This window comes from Schistocerca cancellata, unplaced genomic scaffold, assembly GCF_023864275.1.
Source record: "Schistocerca cancellata isolate TAMUIC-IGC-003103 unplaced genomic scaffold, iqSchCanc2.1 HiC_scaffold_1148, whole genome shotgun sequence".
Classification (NCBI taxonomy): Eukaryota; Metazoa; Arthropoda; class Insecta; order Orthoptera; family Acrididae; genus Schistocerca; species Schistocerca cancellata.
Window position 1 is genome coordinate 5,364,398 of NW_026047147.1, and position 24,237 is coordinate 5,388,634.

The window sequence follows — 24,237 nt, forward strand, 5'->3', positions numbered from 1 at the left end:
CTTGCTAACTTATCTGCCAACAAAAGATTTGATGAAAATGTTATTAGAATTCAATGAAAGCATTGTGAGCCATCAGAAAGTGCTATTTCTATTTCCAGTGTCTGTGTTTATGGCTCTACTGTGCAATGGCCTTCAGACATCCATGCATGTTTGAAGAAACAAGTACTGCTTGAGCTACAGCTGCGTGAAGTACAAGAAACGTATTCACAATCGTGAATACGATGAGACTCCAACTGTACAGTTTACTGGTGATGTCAAAAGCTTGATCTCAGACCTGGACTGGAATCTGAATTTCCCAATGTGCAAGTACGATCGCCGAACAACTTCGTCTATGCGAGGATGCTTCAGTGACCGACCTACAACTCCACATATCACCGTGAGATTCCATGTCTTGCTGTAGAACAATCACTGTAACTCTCACACAGGAAGAAACACACTTATTGTTGTCACGACCTGTGCCTGGGCATATGAATACTGCTTACAGTGCCTGTGTTTAAAAACCTCCTATGGCATGTCCTTCAGACAAGGATGCATGTCTGAAGGAACAGACCCTGCTGCAGTTCACAGCTGTATTTAGCATAAGAAATGTGTTTGCAGTTAAAATTCGATGAGATTCTCACTCTGCAATTTACTGATGACATTAGAAGATTTGTGCCAGACTGGAACCCGAACCTGGATTTCCCACTTTATGCGAGCAGTGGCCTTAACAACTTTCAGGATCCAGGTTAGAGTGTCAGTATGAAAGAAATTTTACTATTTTGCCAATATATAGGGTAAATCACCTAATGCTTCCTCCAGAAATATTGCAGGTATTGAAAGTGCTATTCATCTGCTGTTTTCATACAGTGGATTGGTAGTCGGGAGCTCGTATTGTTAGCCAATCCATAGATTGTACTAATACCTAGGAAGTGTACTTGTTGTGCCAAGATACACTTTTCTAAATAGACTAACTCCTATTGACATTAACAAACGAAGAGTAGCGTAGTTCAGAATGACAGTGGTGTTTGTTGCAGGATCCAAGTACGAGTCGCTTACGAGATACCGTATTTGAAATGTTCGACATCGGCACTTGTTTGTGGCATTCAACCTGCTTAGTTGCGAAGTACAATGTCTTTATGTTTGCTTACTTCGAGCATACGTGTTCCTTGAGAGCATTTAGACAAGCTATTCAGTTAGTGTGTGACAATCCAATGAAGACAACTCCGGTATTTGTATGACATACATTATGTGACCAAAGGTATCTGGACACCCCCAGAAACATTAATTTTTCATATTAGGTGCATTGTGCTGATACCTACTGCCAGGTACTCCATATTGGTGCCCTCAGTGCACATTACACACAGTGATACAGCAGAATGGGGCACTCCACGGAACTGACGGACTTCGAATGTGGTCAGGTGATTGATGTCTCACTTGTCATACGTCTGTACGCGAGATTTCCACACTCCTAAACATGCGTAGGTCCGATGTGATAGCGAAGTGGAAACATACAGCACAAAAGCGTACAGGCCGACCTCGTCCGTTGAATGACAGAGACTGCCGACAGTTGAAGAGGGTCGTAATCTGTGGTAGGCACACATCTATCCAGAACATCACACGGGAAATCGAAACTGCGTCGGTATCCACTACAAGTACAATGACAGTCAGACGGGAGGTGACAATACTAGGATTTCATGGTCGAGCGGCTGCTCTTAAGCCACACATCACGATGGTAAATGTCAAATGACGCCTCGCCTGGTGTAATAAGCGTAAGCATTGGACGATTGAACTGTGGAAAAACGTTGTGTGGAGTGACTAATCATGGTACACAATGTACCAATCGGATGGAAAGATGTGGGTATGGCGAATGCCCTGTGAACTCTCTCTGCCAGCATGTGTAGTGGCAACAGTAAAACTCGAAGGCGGTGGTTTTATGATAGGGCCGTATTTGTCATGGAAGGTGCTTGCACCCCTTGATGTTTTGCGTGGCACTATCACAGCACAGCCCTACATTCATGTTTTAAGCGCCTTCTTGTTTCCAACTGTTCAAGAGCAGTTCGGGAATGGCGATTACATCTTTCAACATGAAAGAGCATTTTTTCATAATGCATGGGCTGTGGCCGAGTGGTTGCATGACAGCAACGTCTTTGTGAAGGACTGGCCCGCACAGAGCCCTGACCTGAACGCTACAGAACACATCTGGGATATATTGGAAAGCCAGCTTCGTGCCAGGTCTCACCGACCAACATCGATACCTCTCTTCAGTGCAGCACTCCGTGTACAATGAGCTGCCATTCACCAACAAACGATCCAGCACCAGATAGAACGTATGGCTGCGAGGAGGGCTTCATTGAATTTGTAAGTCATATTCAACCAGGTGTCTGGATACATTTGATCACATAGTGTATACAAGAAAATGGATATCAGTAGTAGTGTATTTTACTGCATATGCACATCTAATTAAACTTTGTGGTGGACATTGTAGGACTGGCAGTACACACACTTATCGCTGTGTAACGTAGAATTGTGACTTGTCTCACGCTTACCTGGTGTCTGTCGGTGTCTCTGCAATCAGGTGAGTCAACTCCACAACAGTTTGTGGGTCGTTAACTACAGCCTCAGCCCAGCCCTGCGTCGCCATCACACGGAGCATGTGGGCCTTTATGAAGGCGACAGCGGCCTGCTTCAGCCTGTTGGCGGAATGCCTAATCGCGATAACACCTGCAGCTGCCGCAGTCTCGACAGACAGCTGGGCGACCACCTGTTGCTCACAGTGCGCTTTCAGTACCGACAGGCCGTATACGTCGGCGGCGACCAGCAGCTGTGGGGCCATGCTGGGCAGCTGGGGCACCTGCAGGGTGTAGAGGTATGCCAGCACCTGGCGCAGCACAGGACCCTCTGTGTCCGAGAGTACGAGCTGGCTGCTGCTATTCTCTAAGGTGACGCGACGGAACACTTCCGCAAACACGGGACTCCTGGCGGCCAAGACAGCCCTGTGAGCCACCAGCTGCGTATTGTCCCCGGCCAGTAGAGTCACCACAGCGCCGTCCCCGGCGTCCAGCAGAGCACCCAGATCCATAGCCGTGGCCTCCTCAGCCTCCTGAACTCGTCCCACTGTGAGGGATTCTGGAACACGGTTTCCCAAGGGACAGATGGGAGTGGCTGCCAGTGCAGAGTTAATCATTTTATCAATTTAAAGGCATTTATAAAGCTGCCATCAGGATAAAATTCACACACAACATAGATTAAAGTGTGTAGATGAAGGAAATAATACTTTTGAAAATCAATTACATCTCCCCTTAAAACTTCCCTATTTGCTTGTAAAAAATGCCACGGAAGGAATACAGGCCTCCTATCATTTGTCTCTTTGTACAATTACTTGCTCAAAGTATCAAAATGGAGATCTAGCACAAAACTAAGAGCATATTTTATTCAACACACAGTCCCAATATCTGCACTTATTTAAGAAAACAATGATATTTTATGTCTGAAATCTATACCCCTCTGCCCTTAACCGCTAGCCCAACAGGTTTCTCCCCAGGAACTGATACAGGGGATCAACTAACTGCTGTCACAGTCTGGAATGACTTTCTAGAAACATGATATAGAGATGGCAGGCATAGCTTGATGGCAACTTCTCACATATTCGAACATGACAACACCCAATATTTAGTAGGGTAGTGCCGTAACGGCCCCCTCCCTCCCACCCCCAGTGGATAAAATTAAATTTTATGTGGGGTACAAACAACTGTGTCCAACTGTGTTTCGCTCACAATACTAAATTATTTCTAAAAGATCATGTTTATCATTACTATTTCACAACAATTTAATAGTTATTACATAACTTAACATTAATTAATTTTTGTTTTCAAATAACAGAAGTAATGAATTACACAATGTGGTGCATGCTACAGCTTGTCAAACGAATGTATGAACTTCATATTCCACACATTATCCTCCTGCTGCACGCAATAGTTTTCACTTTGTACCATGATGGAGAAATTGAGACATATAGATCACATATGCTTCAATATCTCATAAAAATTTCTAGCAAATGACCAGAAATTTCGTCATCACTCAGTCCATAATAGTAAATGAAAAAATATTAAACTTCAGCTCAACACTTACTATGTAGTGACAAGCGTTGGCAAGTTAAAATCTTTCGATTTCTGACACTGCAGAAGTAAGGAGTCCAGAAATCAAGTGATTCGGAAACAGTAAGTAGAGTGCACGAATTTTCACTTGATTGATTTTAAGTAAAGGTGCAGGGTGAGGGTGACACAAGTGTCAATAGAGAGAGAAGTGGTGTAGAGGAAACAAGTTTTGTAACAAGTGCATAACTTCACTGCAGACAGTTAGTTAACTTCCACTTTTGAGTAGTCTTAGACGCAATGAGAAAGGCTACATCATTACAAATCAGAAGTACCAATTGTATAATTGACACATTAATCTGAGGTTTAACAAAACATCTACAAAAGCTAAGTATCATTTATCTTACATCACTTTCAAAATAAAAATTTTCGAAGGAAATATTCTTCTTAGTGGAGTTTAGTTAATTGCTAAAGATGATGACTTAGTGTGTGTGTTTGGGTGGGTAGGGTGGGTGGGGTGGGGGAGGTGGAGCTCTAGCTAGTGTCTGTTTGCACTCTGGGATAATGGTCTCAGAAAGGTTGGGGGCCATTACTGTAGGGGGATATGTCAGGGCCAGTCATAGAGAATATGCCATATTTTCAACACACATTTTTTCCATCATTTGATAATTCATGACACCCTACCAAATTGTTGCAGATGGTACTGATAACTGACCTTTGTTGGTGTAAGTTCTTCATTACAAGCTGTTATTAGCGCTGAAAATAGTCACAGTTCCAGTTACTACGTTAGGTGATCAGGTTGATCCTTTAAATGACATTTTAAATTACTATTATTTATTGCACTTATTTTCTATCAGCTAGCTCTGAAAATCCGAGAAACAAGAAAGCCCTGGGAAAGACAACATTCTAGCTGAATATGTCGAACATGGAAGAATTGGAATTAGAAATCTGTTAAATACTCCCTAGCGTAACATATAGAAAAAGGGGAATTTGCCCTCAGATTCTAGAAAAACATTATACGATATTTATCCTTAAAGGAGGAATGTCTTAAAATACGAAAATTACCGAAGCCTTGGCTTAGTTGAGAATGCCTTATCAAATAAAAGCTTCCACTGTCTTCGAACAATTGACACAGGATTATCAGAAAGTCAGTTTGGATTCGGGAAAAAACGAAGAATCCAAGAAGGAGTAATATCATTAAACTTAATTTGAAATTGTAAATACATAGCTTTGGTAGGTATACAGGAAACGTCTCATGATGTAAAATGGCCAAATAAAGTTTGAGGTACAGGAGAGAGTGGGAATATGCATAGAGAGTGATATGTTATGTGGAAGCTGTATAATAAAAGAGAAGACTTCCATTGGACTGCATTCTACACAGGTTCTACTCATGTTCACAAATGAGTCCGGCAGGGTGGTGTACTATAAACAATTATCTTTAATCTATTCAACGAACAGGTACTTAGGAGGGGGAGAAGTGTTGCATGTAGTAATACAGGAGAATAGAGTAGGTATGCATGGCATAGCTGTTTTATCTGAAAGTGAATACAGTCTAGGCCCATGCTAGTGGCCTCTGTGTGCATCAGAACCAGAATGGTCCCAAAAGTGCACCTCCAAGGTGAATTTGGATAATCCATGAGTGGACATTGCACACCACACAGTCTCCCATTGAGGGTAAAGTGACATCTCGATCGCCAAATACTGACTCTCAGCCCCCAACCTTGCCAATTTCACTTACTAACGAATCCATACAAATAAAAGTGGCCGAGAACAACATGGGGTGTTCGATGGGCATTCTATTTCTTATCGTGTCCCGCGGCTGGCGCATTGGACTGGATGAAGAAGACCCATTGAGTTCCCTCCACGGTCGCCAGATCTAACACCTACGGACTTTTACTTGTGTGGAACTGTGAAAGATAACGTCTATCGACGTAAGCCACGCACGCTGTAGGAACTTCGCCAGGAGATTACAGCGACATGTGCAGCGATCTCCACTGTAACACTGACTGACATAGTTGCGACGAGCCGGAAGCTGTGGCCGAGCGGTTCTGGGCGCTTCAGTCCGGAATCGCGCTCATGCTACAGTCCCAGGTTCGAATCCTGCCTCCGGCATGGATGTGTGGGATGTCCTTAGGTTAGTTAGGTTTAAGTAGTTCTAAGGGAGTAATGCCATCAGATGTTAAGTACCATAGTGCTTAGAGACTTTTAACGACCGCTCGTCATTCTGATATGTGTATAGCCGCCGACTGTAAACATTTTAACACTTAAAGGAACCCTGTGCTAAGCTGAAAGTTGTACAACATATGTGATGAATTATTAATTGTAAATAAACACATAACTAATAGTTTTCGTTCCTTATGGTGTGCATACATTTTTCTGGCTGACTGTATATAAATAAGAAAAAAATTGTTAATTAGTTACAAAGTTCGGCGTGTTACAATTTATTCAAAATGTAAACGTCACTACATATATTCGGATTAAGGTTATGACATCTTCGATGTGCCTGCCGTCATTGGCGATGAGGTGGCGCAGATGAATAGCGAAATTCTGCGTGACCCGCTGAAGTGTCGGAAAATCGGTGCTGGCGATGATCTCCTGAATGTCTGTTTTCAGCTCAGCAATAGTCTCTGGGCTATTGCTGCACACCTTGACCTTAATATAGCCCCACCGAAAGAAGTCGATGTATTCAGACCTGGAGAACATGGAGGCCAATCGAGGCCCATGCCCATGCCTCCTGGGTACACCAGAGCCAGAATGCGGTCCCCAGAATGCTCCTCCAGGACATCAAACACTTCCCTGCTTCAAAGGGGTCGAGCACTATCTTGCATGAATCACATCTTATCGAAATGAGGGTAACTTTGGATAATCGTGATGATATCATCTTCCAAAACCTTGATGTACCGTTCGGTAGTCACCAAAAGAATATTGCACTGATTATTCCGTGACTGGAGACTGCACACCACAGAGTCACCCGTTGAGGGTGAAGAGACTTCTCGATCAGCGAATGCACAGTCTCAGTCCACCAAATGCGCCAATTTCGCTTATTGACAAACCTATCCAAATAAATGTGGGTTTAGGGGCGAAACGAAACCATATTCACATCAAAGTCCTGTTCGTCAATTCTGGAGACAAGAGTGTAGGCGAAACAAAACTGCTGTTCCATGGCCCTCGGGCTTAATGGCTGAGGAGTTTGAATTTTATATGGGAAAAGATGCAGGTCTTCAACAGCTATACGTCGCAGTGCCTCCCAGTTGATTCTACATCTACATCTACATCCATACTCCGCAAGCCACATGACGGTGTGTGGCGGAGGGTACCTTGAGTACCTCTATCGGTTCTCCCTTCTATTCCAGTCTCGTATTGTTCGTGGAAAGAAGGATTGTCGGTATGCCTCTGTGTGGGCTCTAATCTCTCTGATTTTATCCTCATGGTCTCTTCGCGAGATATACGTAGGAGGGAGCAATATACTGCTTGACTCTTCGGTGAAGGTATGTTCTCGAAACTTTGACAAAAGCCCGTACCGAGCTGCTGAGCGTCTCTCCTGCACAGTCTTCCACTGGAGTTTATCTATCATCTCCGTAACGCTTTCGCGATTACTGAATGATCCTGTAACGAAGCGCGCTGCTCTCCGTTGGATCTTCTCTATATCTTCTATCAACCCTATCTGGTACGGATCCCACACTGCTGAGCAGTATTCAAGCAGTGGGGGAACAAGCGTACTGTAACCTACTTCCTTTGTTTTCGGATTGTATTTCCTTAGGATTCTTCCAATGAATCTCAGTCTGGCATCTGCTTTACCGACGTTCAACATTATATGATCATTCCATTTTAAATCACTCCTAATGCGTACTCCCAGATAATTTATGGTATTAACTGCTTCCAGTTGCTGACCTGCTATTTTGTAGCTAAATGATAAAGGATCTATCTTTATGTGTATTCGCAGCACATTACACTTGTCTACATTGAGATTCAATTGCCATTCCCTACACCATACGTCAATTCGTTGCAGATCCTCCTGCATTTCAGTACAATTTTCCATTGTTACAACCTCTTGATACACCACAGCATCATCTGCAAAAAGCCTCAGTGAACTTCCGATGTCATCCACCAGGTCATTTATGTATATTGTGAATAGCAACGGTCCTATGACACTCCCCTGCGGCACACCTGAAATCACTCTTACTTCGGAGGACTTCTCTCCATTGAGAATGACATGCTGCGTCCTGTTATCTAAGAACTCCTCAATCCAATCACACAATTGGTCTGATAGTCCGTATGCTCTTACTTTGTTCATTAAACGACTGTGGGGAACTGTATCGAACGCCTTGCGGAAGTCAAGAAACACGGCATCTACCTGTGAACCCGTGTCTATAGCCCTCTGAGTCTCGTGGACGAATAGCGCGAGCTGGGTTTCACATGACCGTCTTTTTCGAAACCCATGCTGATTCCTACAGAGTAGATTTCTAGTCTCCAGAAAAGACATTATACTCGAACACAATACGTGTTCCAAAATTCTACAACTGATCGACGTTAGAGATATAGGTCTATAGTTCTGTACATCTGTTCGACGTCCCTTCTTGAAAACGGGGATGACCTGTGCCCTTTTCCAATCCCAGCTGTTGTGCAGCTCGTCTGATAGATTTCCTGGGGCTGGTTTGAAACACAGCGCTTGTCATCTTGATGTTTTCAGGCGTTTCCATCCGTTTTGGTCCACCGACATTGCGAACACTGTCAGCACGAAAGTTACCCGTTCTCTCAATCTTGCAAATCGTATTCTTGATTATTAGCACACACGGACCGGTTGTCTTCATCTTGATCTCGGTCGCACCACTTCCTTTGAGCCGCATTTGGGCTGTTATTGCTCGTGTAGTAGGCCTTCACAAGTGGTATATGTTCAGGTACGCTGTACCGTGACGTTTTCTCGTGCACATAGCCGACAACAACAAGGTGCACGTGCATACGCAAACTCCCATCATCCCCCGCAGCCAACAGTGCAATTTGAACGTCATAAAGGAAACCGTTCTGAAGCTATGAAGATTTCATTTCATGTAGGTCAATAATTGTCACCCTCAAACTTCCTGGCAGATTAAAACTGTGTGTCGGATCGAGATCCGAACTCAGGACCTTCGCCTTTCGCGGGCAACTGCTCTGTCGACTGGGCTACCCAACCACGACTCACGTCCCGTCCTCTGGGCTTCAGTTCTGCCAGTTACCTCGTCTCCTACCTTCCAAACTTCACTAGCACTCCTGCCAGGAAGTTTCATATCAGCGTACACTCCGCTGCAGAGTGAAAATTTCAGTCTGCAAACATACCCCAGGCTGTGCCTAAGCTATGTCACCGCAATATCCTTTCTTTTTTGGAGTGCTAGCCTTGCAAGATTCGCAGAAGAGCTTATGTGAAGTTTGGAAGGTAGGAGACGAGGTACTGGTAGAACTGAAGCCCATAGGAGGGGACGTGAGTCCTGCTTGGGTAGCTCAGATGGTAGAGCACTTGTCCTCAAAAGGCAAAGGTCTTTAGTTCTTGTCTCGGTACGGCACACCCTTTTAATATGCCAGGAAGTTTCATATCAGCGCACACTCTGCTGCAGTGAGAAAATTTCAATCTCGAAGTGTCAGCCTGTATGAATAACTTTCCTTCCTGATTTCTATCGTAAACATGTTGTTGTTGTTGTTTTGGTCTTCAGTTCAGAGACTGGTTTGATGCTGCTCTATCCTATGTAAGCTCCTTCATCTCAAAGTACCTACGGCTATCTACTTAATGTATTCATATCTTGGTTTCCCTCCACGCTGCTCTCCAATACTGAACTGGTGATACCTTGATGCCTCAAGAAAAGGCAGACCAAGAGATCCCTTCTTCTAATCAATTTGTGCCACAAATTTCTCAATTCTATTCAGTACCTCCAGACTAGTTACGTGGTATACCCATTTAATCTTCAGCATCCTTCTGTAGCACCACATTTCGAAAGATTCTATTCTCTTCTTGTATAAACTATTTATCGTCCATGTTTCACATCCATACATAGCTACACTCCATAAAAATACTTTCAGAAACGACTTCCTGACATTTAAAACTATACTCGATGGTAACAAATTTATCTTCTTCAGAAACGCTTTCCTTGTCATTGGTAGTCTACATTTTACATCCTTTCTACTTCCACCATATCACATAATTTGCTCCCCAAATAGCAAAAGTCATCTACTACTTTAAGTGCCTCGTTTGCTAATATAATCCCCTCAGCAACACCTGATTTAATTCGACTACTTCCCATTATCATCGTTTCGCTTTTGTTTAAGTTCATCTTTTATCCTCCTTTGAAGACACTGTCCGTTCCATTCGACTGCTCTTCCAGGTCCTATGCTCTCTCTGAGAGAATTCCAATGTCATTGGCAAACATCAAAGCTTTTATTTCTTCTTCGGATTTAAATTCCTACTCTGAACTTTTCTTTTGTTTTCTTTACTGCTTGCTCAGTACATAGACTGAATGACGTTGGGGATGGGCTACAACCATGTCTCACTCCATTCTCAACCACTGTTTTCCTTTCATGCCCCTCGGCTGTTATAACTGCCATCTGGTTTCTGTACAAATTGTAAATACCCATTCACTCGCTGTGTTTGACCCCTGTCGCCTTCATAATTTGAAAGAGAGTATTCTAGTCAACATTGTCAGAAGCTTTCTCAAAGTCTACAAATGCTAGAAACGTAGGCTTGCCTTTCCTTAATAAACCAAATAATCGTAAACGTACGCCAGTGTATTGCTCTTACGTCTTTCACCTTAGACAAATACATTTTTTTCAGCTTTGGAAGACAAGAGTCAATTATGAATGAAAAACGAGCGCGGTACTATTATGTCGCCCATCAGTCCCTCCCGATGGGGATCCCACACCGCACAGCAATACTCCACAATAGGACGGACAAGACTGGTGTAAGCAGTCTCTTTAGTAAAGCTGTTGCAGCTTTTAAGCTTTCTGCCAATGAACTGCAGTCTTTGGTTTGCTCTAAGCAAAAAATTATCTATGTGATCGTTCCAATTTAGGTTATTTGTAATTGTAATCCCCAAGTATTTAGTTGGATGTACAGCCTTAATATTAAGTGTGACTTATCGCGTAATCAAAATTTCTTTGGATTTCTTTTAGCACTCATGTGAATAACTTCACTCTTTTCTTTATTCAGCTTCAATCGCCACTTTTCGCACCATACAGATATCTTATCTAAATCATTTTGCTGTTCGTTTTGGTCATCTGATGACTTAACAAGACGGTAAATAACAGCATCATTTGCAAACAATCTGAGAGGGCTACTCAGATTGTCTCCTATGTCGTTAATATTGTTCAGGAACAACAGAGGGAAAAATTTGGAAATTAATGGTAAGGTCTTATGGGACCAAACTGCTAAGGTCATCCGTCCCTAAGCTTACACGCTGTTTAATCTAACATAAGCTAACTTACGCTAAGGACGACACACAGACCCATGCCCGATGGAGGACTCGAACCTCCGACGGGGGGAGTCACACGGAGCGTGACAAGACGCCCCAGACCGCACGGCTATCCCGCTCGGCAACAACAGATGGCCTATAACACTTCCTTGGGGAACGCAGGATATTGCTTCTGTTTTACTCGATGACCTTCCGTCTATTACTACGGACTGTGATCTTACTGTGAGGAAATCACGAAGCCAGTCGCACAACTGAGGCGATTTTCCATTTTCATGCAGTTTGGTCAGAAGACGCATGTGAGGAACGGTGTCGAAAATCTTCTGGAAATCTAAAAATTTGGAACAAGTTTGACATCCCCTGTCGATAGCACTCAGCACTTGATGAGTATAAAGAGGTAGTTGTGTTTTACAACAACGATGTGTTTTGCATCCGTGAGGCAATACTGGACTTACGACTTATCTTAGAAGGAAGATTAAGGAAAGGCCAACCTACGTTTCTAGCATTTGTAGACTTCGAGAAAGCTTTTGACAATGTTGACTGGAATACTCTCTTTCAAATTCTAAAGGTGGCAGGGGTAAAATACAGGGAGCGAAAGGCTATTTACAATTTGTACAGGAACCATATGGCAGTTATAAGAGTCGAGGGGCATGAAAGGGAAGCAGTGGTTGGGAAGGGAGTGAGACAGGGTTGTAGCCTCTCCCCGATGTTATTCAATCTGTATATTGTGCAAGCAGTAAAGGAAACAAAAGAAAAATTTGGAGTAGGTATTAAAATCCATGGAGAAGAAATAAAAACTTTGATGTTTGACGATGACATTGTAATTCTGTCAGAGACAGCAAAGGACTTGGAAGAACAGTTGAACGGAATGGACAGTTTCCTGAAAGGAGGATATAAGCAAAACGAGGATAATGGAATATAGTCGAATTAAGTCGGGTGATGCTGAGGGAATTAGATTAGGAAATGAGACACTTAACGTAGTAAAGGAGTTTTGCTATTTGGGGAGCAAAATAACTGATGATTGTCGAAGTAGAGAGGACATAAAATGTAGACTGGCAATGGCAAGGAAAGCGTTTCGGAAGAAGAGAAATTTGTTAACGTCGAGTATAGATTTAAGTGTCAGGAAGTCGTTTCTGAAAGTATTTGTATGGAGTGTAGCCATGTATGGAAGTGAAACATGGACGATAAACAGTTTGGACAAGAAGAGAATAGAAGCTTTCGAAATGCGGTGCTACAGAAGAATGTTGAAGATTAGGTGGGTAGATCACATAACTAATGAGGAGGTATTGAATAGGATTGGGGAGAAGAGAAGTTTGTGGCACAACTTGACTAGAAGAAGGGACCGGTTGGTAGGACATGTCCTGAGGCAACAAGGGATCAGAAATTTAGCATTGGAGGGCAGTCTGGAGGGTAAAAATCGTAGAGGGAGACCAATAGATGATTACACTAAGCAGATTCAGAAGGATGTAGGTTGCAGTAGGTACTGGGAGATGAAGGAGCTTGCACAGGATAGATTAGCATGGGGAGCTGCATCAAACAAGTCTCAGGACTGAAGACCACACCAACGACAACATGTCTATGTGTCAATAAATCGTTTTCTTCGAGGTAATTCATAATGTTCGAACACAGTATATGTTCCAAAACCCTACTGCAAATCGACGTTAGTGCTGTGGGCCTGTAAGTCAGTGAATTACTCCTACTTTCCTTCTTGGGTATTGGTGAGACTTGAGCAACTTTCCAGTATTTAGGAACGGAACTTTCTGTGAGCAGGCGGTTTTATACACTCCTGGAAATTGAAATAAGAACACCGTGAATTCATTGTCCCAGGAAGGGGAAACTTTATTGACACATTCCTGGGGTCAGATACATCACATGATCACACTGACAGAACCACAGGCACATAGACACAGGCAACAGAGCATGCACAATGTCGGCACTAGTACAGTGTATATCCACCTTTCGCAGCAGTGCAGGCTGCTATTCTCCCACGGAGACGATCGTAGAGATGCTGGATGTAGTCCTGTGGAACGGCTTGCCATGCCATTTCCACCTGGCGCCTCAGCTGGACCAGCGTTCGTGCTGGACGTGCAGACCGCGTGAGACGACGCTTCATCCAGTCCCAAACATGCTCAATGGGGGACAGATCCGGAGATCTTGCTGGCCAGGGTAGTTGACTTACACGTTCTAGAGCACGTTGGGTGGCACGGGATACATGCGGACGTGCATTGTCCTGTTGGAACAGCAAGTTCCCTTGCCGGTCTAGGAATGGTAGAACGATGGGTTCGATGACGGTTTGGATGTACCGTGCACTATTCAGTGTCCCCTCGACGATCACCAGTGGTGTACGGCCAGTGTAGGAGATCGCTCCCCACACCATGATGCCGGGTGTTGGCCCTGTGTGCCTCGGTCGTATGCAGTCCTGATTGTGGCGCTCACCTGCACGGCGCCAAACACGCATACGACCATCATTGGCACCAAGGCAGAAGCGACTCTCATCGCTGAAGACGACATGTCTCCATTCGTCCCTCCATTCACGCCTGTCGCGACACGACTGGAGGCGGGCTGCACGATGTTGGGGCGTGAGCGGAAGACGGCCTAACGGTGTGCGGGACCGTAGCCCAGCTTCATGGAGACGGTTGCGAATGGTCCTCGCCGATACCCCAGGAGCAACAGTGTGCCTAATTTGCTGGGAAGTGGCGGTGCGGTCCCCTACGGCACTGCGTAGGATCCTACGGTCTTGGCGTGCATCCGTGCGTCGCTGCGGTCCGGTCCCAGGTCGACGGGCACGTGCACCTTCCGCCGACCACTGGCGACAACATCGATGTACTGTGGAGACCTCACGCCCCACGTGTTGAGCAATTCGGCGGTACGTCCACCCGGCCTCCCGCATGCCCACTATACGCCCTCGCTCAAAGTCCGTCAACTGCACATACGGTTCACGTCCACGCTGTCGCGGCATCCTACCAGTGTTAAAGACTGCGATGGAGCTCCGTATGCCACGGCAAACTGGCTGACACTGATGGCGGCGGTGCACAAATCCTGCGCAGCTAGCGCCATTCGACGGCCAACACCGCGGTTCCTGGTGTGTCCGCTGTGCCGTGCGTGTGATCATTGCTTGTACAGCCCTCTCGCAGTGTCCGGAGCAAGTATGGTGGGTCTGACACACCGGTGTCAATGTGTTCTTTTTTCCATTTCCAGGAGTGTATAATTCCTATATATGGAGCTGTAGCATCAGCATAATCGGAAGTGAACTTGAGTGGGGTACAATCTGGACCGGAGGCTTTCCCTTTATTAAGTGATTTGAGGTGCTTTGCTACACCATGGATGGCTCTACTTCTATGTTTCTCATCTAGGCAGTTGCTCTTTATCGGAATTCAGAAATATTTACTTCGTCTTCTTTGGTGAATTAGTTTCGGAAAACCTGTTTCATAACTCTGCTTTAGTGGCACTGTCGTCAGTGACTTCGCCGTTGTTATCGTGCGGTGAAGGTGTTGATTGCGTCTCGCCACTGGCGTGCTTTATGCACGGCCTGTCGCTGTCCTCAGTGCCAGTGATTGGCCGCAGACACGCACTGCCGCAGCAGGAACACCTGTTTCTGGAGCTGAGCTGTGCGCCAAGTCTAAGACCATGGAAAGGGGTTGCCTGGATGAAAAAGGCTCCCTCTTCTCCTTCTCGCTAAAGGGTTAATAAAGGTGGCGTTTGGGTATTTAAGCTGCTGACTCACACCAGCTTACACCTCGGCACTTCTGGGGTGAACACGTATACAGAATCACTGCATACCCACACATATGGAACTTTTGTGCATTGTGTGTTCGCTTTTTCATTCACACATTTGCAACCACACAGACAATGTTTATATATTCTCTTTGGCAAGTATTTCGATGGTTGTGTCTCTTTGTACGTATATCCACACACAACTTACAGTGCTTACTCATTAAATGTTGTCGCTGACGCTGCTCCTTGCCGAGCACAGAGAGCTGTACCTCACCGTGGTCGTCGTATTCCATGCCAAAACAACTTGGTCGCCAAGGAATCAGGGTTGGAAAGATGTTTAGCTCTAAATGCAAGTCCGTCTGGAGACTACACACCATGCTCCTCGATTCTCAAAAACTCAGTGATGTTTTCACAATTCTTCTCTTACTTCCCTTTCTGCCCCTGTGTGGTCAACAGAGAACAGACCATTGCTTCAGTATCTTTCTTTCGTCAGTGAACATTATACTGTTGTGTGTATTTTGTTAATTCACTAGGATTTATCTATAATGTATGGTCTCACTTCAGAATAACGAAAGACGTCTCTCCTGTATGCATTTTACATCTGTTTGTTACCAGATTTTTCTGACACAAAATTAAAGATTTCTGAGACACAAATTAGAGATAAATACACTCCTGGAAATGGAAAAAAGAACACATTGACACCGGTGTGTCAGACCCACCATACTTGCTCCGGACACTGCGAGAGGGCTGTACAAGCAATGATTACACGCACGGCACAGCGGACACACCAGGAACCGCGGTGTTGGCCGTCGAATGGCGCTAGCTGCGCAGCATTTGTGCACCGCCGCCGTCAGTGTCAGCCAGTTTGCCGTGGCATACGGAGCTCCATCGCAGTCTTTAACACTGGTAGCATGCCGCGACAGCGTGGACGTGAACCGTATGTGCAGTTGACGGACTTTGAGCGAGGGCGTATAGTGGGCATGCGGGAGGCCGGGTGGACGTACCGCCGAATTGCTCAACACGTGGGGCGTGAGGTCTCCACAGTACATCGATGTTGTCGCCAGTGGTCGGCGGAAGGTGCACGTGCCCGTCGACCTGGGACCGGACCGCAGCGACGCACGGATGCACGCCAAGACCGTAGGATCCTACGCAGTGCCGTAGGGGACCGCACCGCCACTTCCTAGCAAATTAGGCACACTGTTACTCATGGGGTATCGGCGAGGACCATTCGCAACCGTCTCCATGAAGCTGGGCTACGGTCCCGCACACCGTTAGGCCGTCTTCCGCTCACGCCCCAACATCGTGCAGCCCGCCTCCAGTCGTGTCGCGACAGGCGTGAATGGAGGGACGAATGGAGACGTGTCGTCTTCAGCGATGAGAGTCGCTTCTGCCTTGGTGCCAATGATGGTCGTATGCGTGTCTGGCGCCGTGCAGGTGAGCGCCACGATCAGGACTGCATACGACCGAGGCACACAAGGCCAACATCCGGCATCATGGTGTGGGGAGCGATCTCCTACACTGGCCGTACACCACTGGTGATCGTCGAGGGGACACTGAATAGTGCACGGTACATCCAAACCGTCATCGAACCCATCGTTCTACCATTCCTAGACCGGCAAGGGAACTTGCTGTTCCAACAGGACAATGCACGTCCGCATGTATCCCGTGCCACCCAACGTGCTCTAGAACGTGTAAGTCAACTACCCTGGCCAGCAAGATCTCCGGATCTGTCCGCCATTGAGCATGTTTGGGACTGGATGAAGCGTCGTCTCACGCGGTCTGCACGTCCAGCACGAACGCTGGTCCAACTGAGGCGCCAGGTGGAAATGGCATGGCAAGCCGTTCCACAGGACTACATGCAGCATCTCTACAATCGTCTCCATGGGAGAATAGCAGCCTGCATTGCTGCGAAAGGTGGATATACACTGTACTAGTGCCGACATTGTGCATGCTCTATTGTTTGTGTCTATGTGCCTGTGGTTCTGTCAGTGTGATCATGTGATGTATCTGACCCCAGGAATGTGTCAATAAAGTTTCCCCTTCCTGGGACAATGAATTCACGGTGTTCTTATTTCAATTTCCAGGAGTGTATGTCTACATGTAGGAAGGTGAACGATCTGTACGTATAACTAACTACACACACTAAGCATTTGAATGTTATATACACTGAAGAACCAAAGAAATTTCGTGTAGGGTCCCGCGAGCCCGCAGAAGTGCCGCAACGCGACGTGGCATGGACTCGACTAATGTCTGAAGTAGTGCCGGAGGGAACTGACACCATGAATCCTGCAGGGCTGTCCGGCTGTCCATAATTCCGTAGGAGTACGAAGGGCTGGAGATTTCTTCTGAGCAGAACGTTGCAAGGAATCTGACTTATGCTGAATAATGTTCATTTCTGGGGAGTATGGTGACCAGTGCAAGTGTCTAAACTCAGAAGAGTGTTCCTGGAGCCACTCTGTAGCAATTCTGGACGTGTGGGGTGTCGTATTGCCCTTCTGGAATTGCCCAAGTCTGTCGGAATGTACAATGGACACGAATGGACGCAGCTGATCAGACAGGAAGCTTATGTACGTGTCACCTGTCAGAGTCGTGTCGAGTCGTGTCCAACAGCACGCGCCCCACACCATTACAGAGCATCGATCAAGTTGAACAATCTCCTGCTGACATACAGGGTTCATGGATTCCTGAGGTTGTCTCCATACTTCCATTCACTCGATGCAGTTTGAAACTATAGTCGCCCAACCAGGAAAGACGTTTAGAGTCATCTACAGTCCAATGTCGTTGACTGGTCCAGGCGAGGCGTGAAGACTTGGCCTTCAGCTCCGAAGTCCATTATCGATGATTTTTCCTTGTCTAGTTTTGCAGCCTGATTCTTGTTGACGGCCCAGAATTAAAATCTATAGAAATTTGCAGAAGGGTTGAACTTCTGTTAAGTTGAACAAAATGGTGGTACGGGAAACTGTCCACTTCATCAGGACATCGGAGATGCTGTGTCCCATCGCAACTGCGCCGACTACAACACCACGTTGAAACCCACTTACTTACGTCTTGATAACCTGCCATTGTAGCAGCATAACCGATCTAACAACTACCCCAGACACATGTTGTCTTATACAAGCCTTGCCGACCGCAGCGCCGTGTTCTGCCTGTTTACATACCTCCGTATTTGAATACACAGGCCTATACCAGTTTCTTTGGCACTCCAGTGTAGATGACTCATCATAAATCTCACTGTATACACAGACATACACGTTCTGTGCGTATTGCCTGTTGACTTTCCCTTTCATACATTTGTAACAACACGGAAAACATTTCCGTGCTTATTTATGTTTGTACATATATCGAGACGTAACTTACCAGTCTTAATCATTAAATGTTGTCGTATGTCTTCCGTGAACGCACTCGTACTTCTTTAAAAGCACTGTTCACAGTCAATTGTCTTCCTTTCATAATTATTGTTGGATATACGCAGACCAATGCACTACTTTTATTTCAGCCACGTTAAGTACTTAAGGTTCGATTTTCGAGTCGTGTCGAGTACTGTGCCTGCTTTCCATTGCCATTCAAACAAACGAAGTGTCTGTATGTAAGTTCTGTGTAGTGAAATATTTTGGAATACACAGTATTTTTTATTTCTCCATCTGGCGCGGACACGAATAAATCAGAAGGTTTTCCAACTTGTCATCAGGCCACATGCAGCATGTGAGAAGCATGTATTTGCCTAATTTAGTAATCACACTTGCAGCGAAAGTTCCTGTGCTTTGCTGCTGGTTTCTGAAAATGTGGGTCGCAACCGGAAACAGCAAACGTTTCAACTCGAGTGGCATGTCCGCTGGAATCGTTGGGTTGTGAGGCAACAGTATAACTTCTCCTGCAATGTTCCCATTTAAACGCGTGGTATTAATGATATTGTCAAATTTTTTTGCCAAAAAAGTGGTACCATTGGAAAATCGTGGTGGCTTTATGATTCGAAGAAGAATGACATCCAAGCAAATATACATCGTTAAACCGTGCAGCAGAAGGCCTGAAGTGAATTTAGGAATATGGCTGAATTTTTAAGAACTTCATTCTGATTCATTGCAGTGTCAGTGCATAGATATACAATCGCCTCGCCCGATGCTTTGTTTTACATGTAGATGAATAAGTATGTTTAAGGATGTGTAGTTCATGAGCGAATTAGTTGAAATGAACTATTCTGAGAAAGGATCTGTTTGAAGTGGCCTTTCTCTTAGTAAAATGTAGTTAGTTTACTTCTGGTTTCCCCTACATATTGGTAGTTAGAATCCGTGTGAACAAATTTCTCCTCCCTTGATACTGAGTACAGCCGAATCCCAGGAAGTAAATGTCCTTCGTTCTGACCTCCTAGTGGTGGAATGTGCGGACTGCATCTGATTAGAAGACTGAAACTGTTCTGTCAGTTTGTAATCTCACCCCTCCTTCCTACTTCCATCTGTTGTCCACATAAGGCAAAAGATTTTATGATGATTTGAGAGGAGCGAAGATTACAGATAACTTCCTAGATTACTTAGCTTGTCATTTTTAGTTGTCTGCAGTTCTTCTTTTCTAGAGGTCTGATTCTTTGAAGATATAAAGGTCACATCAGCCCCTCGCCCTTGGTTTAAACCAAATACATTGGCAGATTGTGGTTGGAGCAAGTTTTTCACATAAATATATTTTCTCATTTTGTACTATACCAACAGCATTTTCATTTTTCGCATTAGCAAAGCCGAAATTAAAGTGTTCGCACAAAAATACGTCCGATCACAGACATGCTTACGACTCTCTCACTCTGCAGAAGTAGCAATATTCCAAAGGGTTTACAATTTTGGTTAACAAATGAATTCTTACTACATTTGTTTACATAATTAATTTCGATTATTGTGTCACAAATGAATCCAGAAATCAACATAGTAAACAGTATAAGATTGTGTAATTAATTACAGAAATTGTAAGGGTGACAATAACTCGTAATTTCAAATGTTTCTAAAAAAATTATTTTAACTATACATTCAGAACTAGTACTTATCGATTATAACATATGAACTAATATATGTCATAAAGTAATTGCATTTAATAAATTTTAGCTCGTAATATTTTATACCACATACGAAATTATATGAAAGTTTTCATAAAGGCAGCTGAGATAATATTGACCTGTCCAAGATTCGGAAAATAATACTGGTATCGACAAGTACTGTTATGGAAAAGTAGTGCTAGAGGAGGATGTCCCGTTACATGCCCTCTTACTTAAGTTCAGCTTCCAGTTCCGAACTGTGGGAACTGCGTGGGATAGAGGAGAGAAGCCATTCCGTTAGTTGGCTTAGTTCACCTCAGTCTACTGTACCTGTATCTAAATATTTCCTTCTCATGTTAAGACTTAATTTTTGCGAAATAATTAATAAGAGCGAGTTTTTCCTATTTATAGATCTTGTCAGATGGAAAATTAGATAGCAGATAATCGCTTTGGTGACAAGGAGAATAATTTCATCCTTAGTGCTTCCCACTTCCTGGGTTCCCAACTAAATACTTTGGATAAAACTGAAAACGCTCAGCCCATTGTGTCAGAAAGGCTGCATGAAAAAAAAAATCATACAAATATGCAGTCTGATTTGTTTTTAAAGGTCTGAGTCATAGTTCGTCTCGCATAGTATGACGCACCGATGTCTGCTCGCGTTCTGCCCGTCGTGGAGTGCACGAGCTCGATTTCTTTGTTTACTCCTCACCGCGGCTCCGTGCACTGCTCCCTGTTGCGAGCGAGCCGTGGCGCACACTGAACGCCGGGTAGCGATCAGGATCACTTTTCAAGTTGAATGTGCACGGCTACGACCTTCTGAAATTGAGTTGTACGGGATGATCTTCGCCTGGACCCACAGGATGTAACTGGCATTCACATTTCTATTACTGGTAACGTTGAAGGTGTCAGTATGCGCACCGAAGAATTGTGTACCGACACTGAGATCCACCACGTGCCAAACCTCAAGTTTAAGGACCCTGACGCACATGGAGGGGCCTCCATTCGATTAGGGTCTTTGAGCTTCCGATTGAGGTCCCACCAGACATCATCATGTCGTCTTCCAAGCCGTATGGCAATGTATGCAGTCACCAGGCCGACAGAAAACCTTGATGACTATCCTGTTCTCAACAGTGTCCGTCAACTGAAATATGAATTAGTGAAGCATGTGCCATTATACCTGTTTATAGGAGCATGCAGGGCCATCATCACATATGACATGCAGCCCTGTACCTGTAGTTGCTGCAACTAGGAAGGACATTCCGCCAAAACTGCCTCTGGCGCTGGCTTGGAGACACACCGTTCAACGACGCTGCCCCCATTGCGACGTCCATTGTCCATCCTGTCACCTACGCTGTGGGCACTGCACAAACTGCTGGTCTTCAGCACTACTCACGTGATCCATTACAAACGATGACTGCCATCGCAGAGACTGATCTGGCACTTATCACGTCACTGGAACCAGAGCTGTTAACTGGAGGAGACACTCTCCTGCCTAGCACCGATGACAACAACACAGAAATGGCTCCAAATGTTGTACCAACTTCTGCCTTCCTTCTGTCAGCCATTGAACCAATGGGCAATTGCTACCACAACTCTGGATAGCATGTTTGCAAACAAAAGCCTCAATGGAAGCGCCAGAAATGGCACTGTGACCATTGGATGACTACCCTTAACAAATGGTGCCTGATGATGACCAAATGTCTGATGACACCAAGTCCTCTGACACTTTGTCTCATGATTGCTTAATGTCATAGTGATACAGTCGTGCCAACCCTTTTTCGCGTGCATCCCAGGTGGCATAACTCTTTTGGTACCGACTCCACTTGTGCGCACAGCAGACAACACAACATCTATAGTAATGAGCTTCTGGGAATATGAGGTAGGCGATGACACCGCACTACTGCCTTGTGCTACCGAAGGGAGTATGGGGCAGAGCAACAACACAACAACACAGAGACTGACAATGCTACAGATGCCACAGCTGGTATACCATGGAGAGCCACTGACAGAGGGCATGTAACTTTCCAGGTGGGCGTGGGGACTAAATAATACAGACAGGCCATGCTCAATGTCAGTAACATCAATGCGCGCCATAAACTGACGATGTTACAAGGTTCACAGAATACAGCAGGTGCAGGCATAGCCCTCCTCCAGGAGATGTGATGTATTTCGTCAGCTCTTTCAGATACACCACTCGTTTTCCGCGCATCTGCCATTGGCAGTATCATGACGTCCTTCTCTGTGAAGGCTTGATTGCCTGACAGAAGCGGCACGGCGCTCTCTCTCCATGGCATCAGAACTGTAAACATCTACACCATCTGGCAACTACACACCATATGAAGCCCTCTCCATGATTCATTAAAATGTAAATGTCGTGTGACTAGCGCCTCCCGTCAGGTACACCATTCACTGGGTGCAAGTCTTTCGATTTGACGCCACTTCGCGACTTGCGGGTCGATGGGGATGAAATGATGATCATGAGGACAACAGTCCCTGAGAGGAGAAAATCTCTGACCCAGCCGGCAATCGAATCCAGGCATTTAGGATTGGCATTCTATCGCACTGACCACTTAACTACCGGGGACGGACTTTCGACTTGTTGACACATGGGAATAAGTACATGGCGATAGGGAGGGTTTTACACACCATACCAGCAATTCCCATCCACATACACGGCATCTCTCAAGCCTGAATGCCAACAGCTCATGGAGGCAATATGGAAATCCGGCACCGTAATGGCTTCCTTGAAGAGTGGAAACATCAGTGTCTGTTGATCCCTTTTGCTCCAGAACTCTGACATGAAGATCTTCACTTGACTTTCTACACCACAGCTGAGAAGAGTTCCTTGCTTTATGGTCTCCCACAATCAGGCGTCTTTAGGAGGCAGTCACACCATCTGCACTGCCTTATGTCGGTACTGTAACATTACTGTGCTTATGCAGACACTGTGTCTGATGGGAGTCTTGGCCTCCCTTGATTTCAATTAGGCATTCGAAAGGGTTCATCACTCTTATCTGGCAGTAGTGATGCAGAATATGGAATTCCCAGACAGCTCTGCTGCGCAGCATCTTGGATCCTATATAATCGTCGACTTATGCCATCCATGCTGGTAGAAGGATTGGTGTGGCAGATGCTCTTCCAAGGTCCTGTACTTTCTCGCCATGAAACCGTTACTTTGCGGCCTCCGCCAAGTCCTCAGTGAGTCTGTGGGCGACCTGGTCCTTGTCCTGCGCAACAGAAACGACGTTCAAGCAACACTGAAGTGGGTGGGGTACTAGGGAATTGCTTCAGACAGTGTCATTAACATTTGCAAATCTCGCTAATTGCCTATAAGACGTGGACTGCCTGCTGAATGCGTTACTCTGCTGCAGGTCCGTGACGTGATAACATGTCTACGCATTAATTTTTACAGTCAACTTGGGGTGTTTTGTCGCCCTTAACAATAGGCGCTTATTATGCTGGATCCGGGCAGAGCTCCTTTACCACTGAATCTGAACCCTGCACATCTACAATGGACACAGTATGCAAACATTTATGTTGCATCGCAAATCCTGCACATGGCCCAGACTTTTCCCATCGTGCTGTCAATGGATAGACACAAGTTATCCACACTGGCATGTGGTTTAAGGTGAGCTATGAGTCCCCCACCCTTGTGAAGGGCAAAGGACGCCTCAGTCTTTGTCATCTCCAACATCAAGCAATTGTCCTCTTTGAATTCTTGGATGTCAAGACTTTTCACTTGTCTGATCAGCTTATTGACCAGTCGCTATCATTGCCCCAATGCTGCTGACAAATGTCCCAATGTCCATTCCCTGCTGGAGCTATTTCTTTCATGAATACAACTACATCTCGACCCCGCTTCTTCCTCCACATCTACCGATGGCCAAGATTATGCCTCACTTGCAGTCGTAGCTTCTGCTGAATGTGATTGAGGAGAAACAACCCCTTGTTGCGTGGAATGCTGTATTGCGTCAGATGTCCAGTCCACCTGATACATGATGGTTATTGG

General features: G+C 45.2%; 1 protein-coding gene across 2 annotated transcripts in view; it reads right to left on the bottom strand.

Moving 5' to 3' along the window:
- The window catches only part of LOC126159827 (ankyrin-3-like), a 111,336-nt gene that overhangs the window by 39,597 nt on the left and 47,502 nt on the right, over positions 1 to 24,237 (bottom strand). For both annotated transcript variants that reach the window (XM_049916637.1, XM_049916636.1), the window contains exon 4: positions 2,526 to 3,105. In XM_049916637.1, the coding sequence (XP_049772594.1) occupies positions 2,526 to 3,105 (580 nt within the window). The remainder of the gene's footprint in view (positions 1 to 2,525; positions 3,106 to 24,237) is intronic.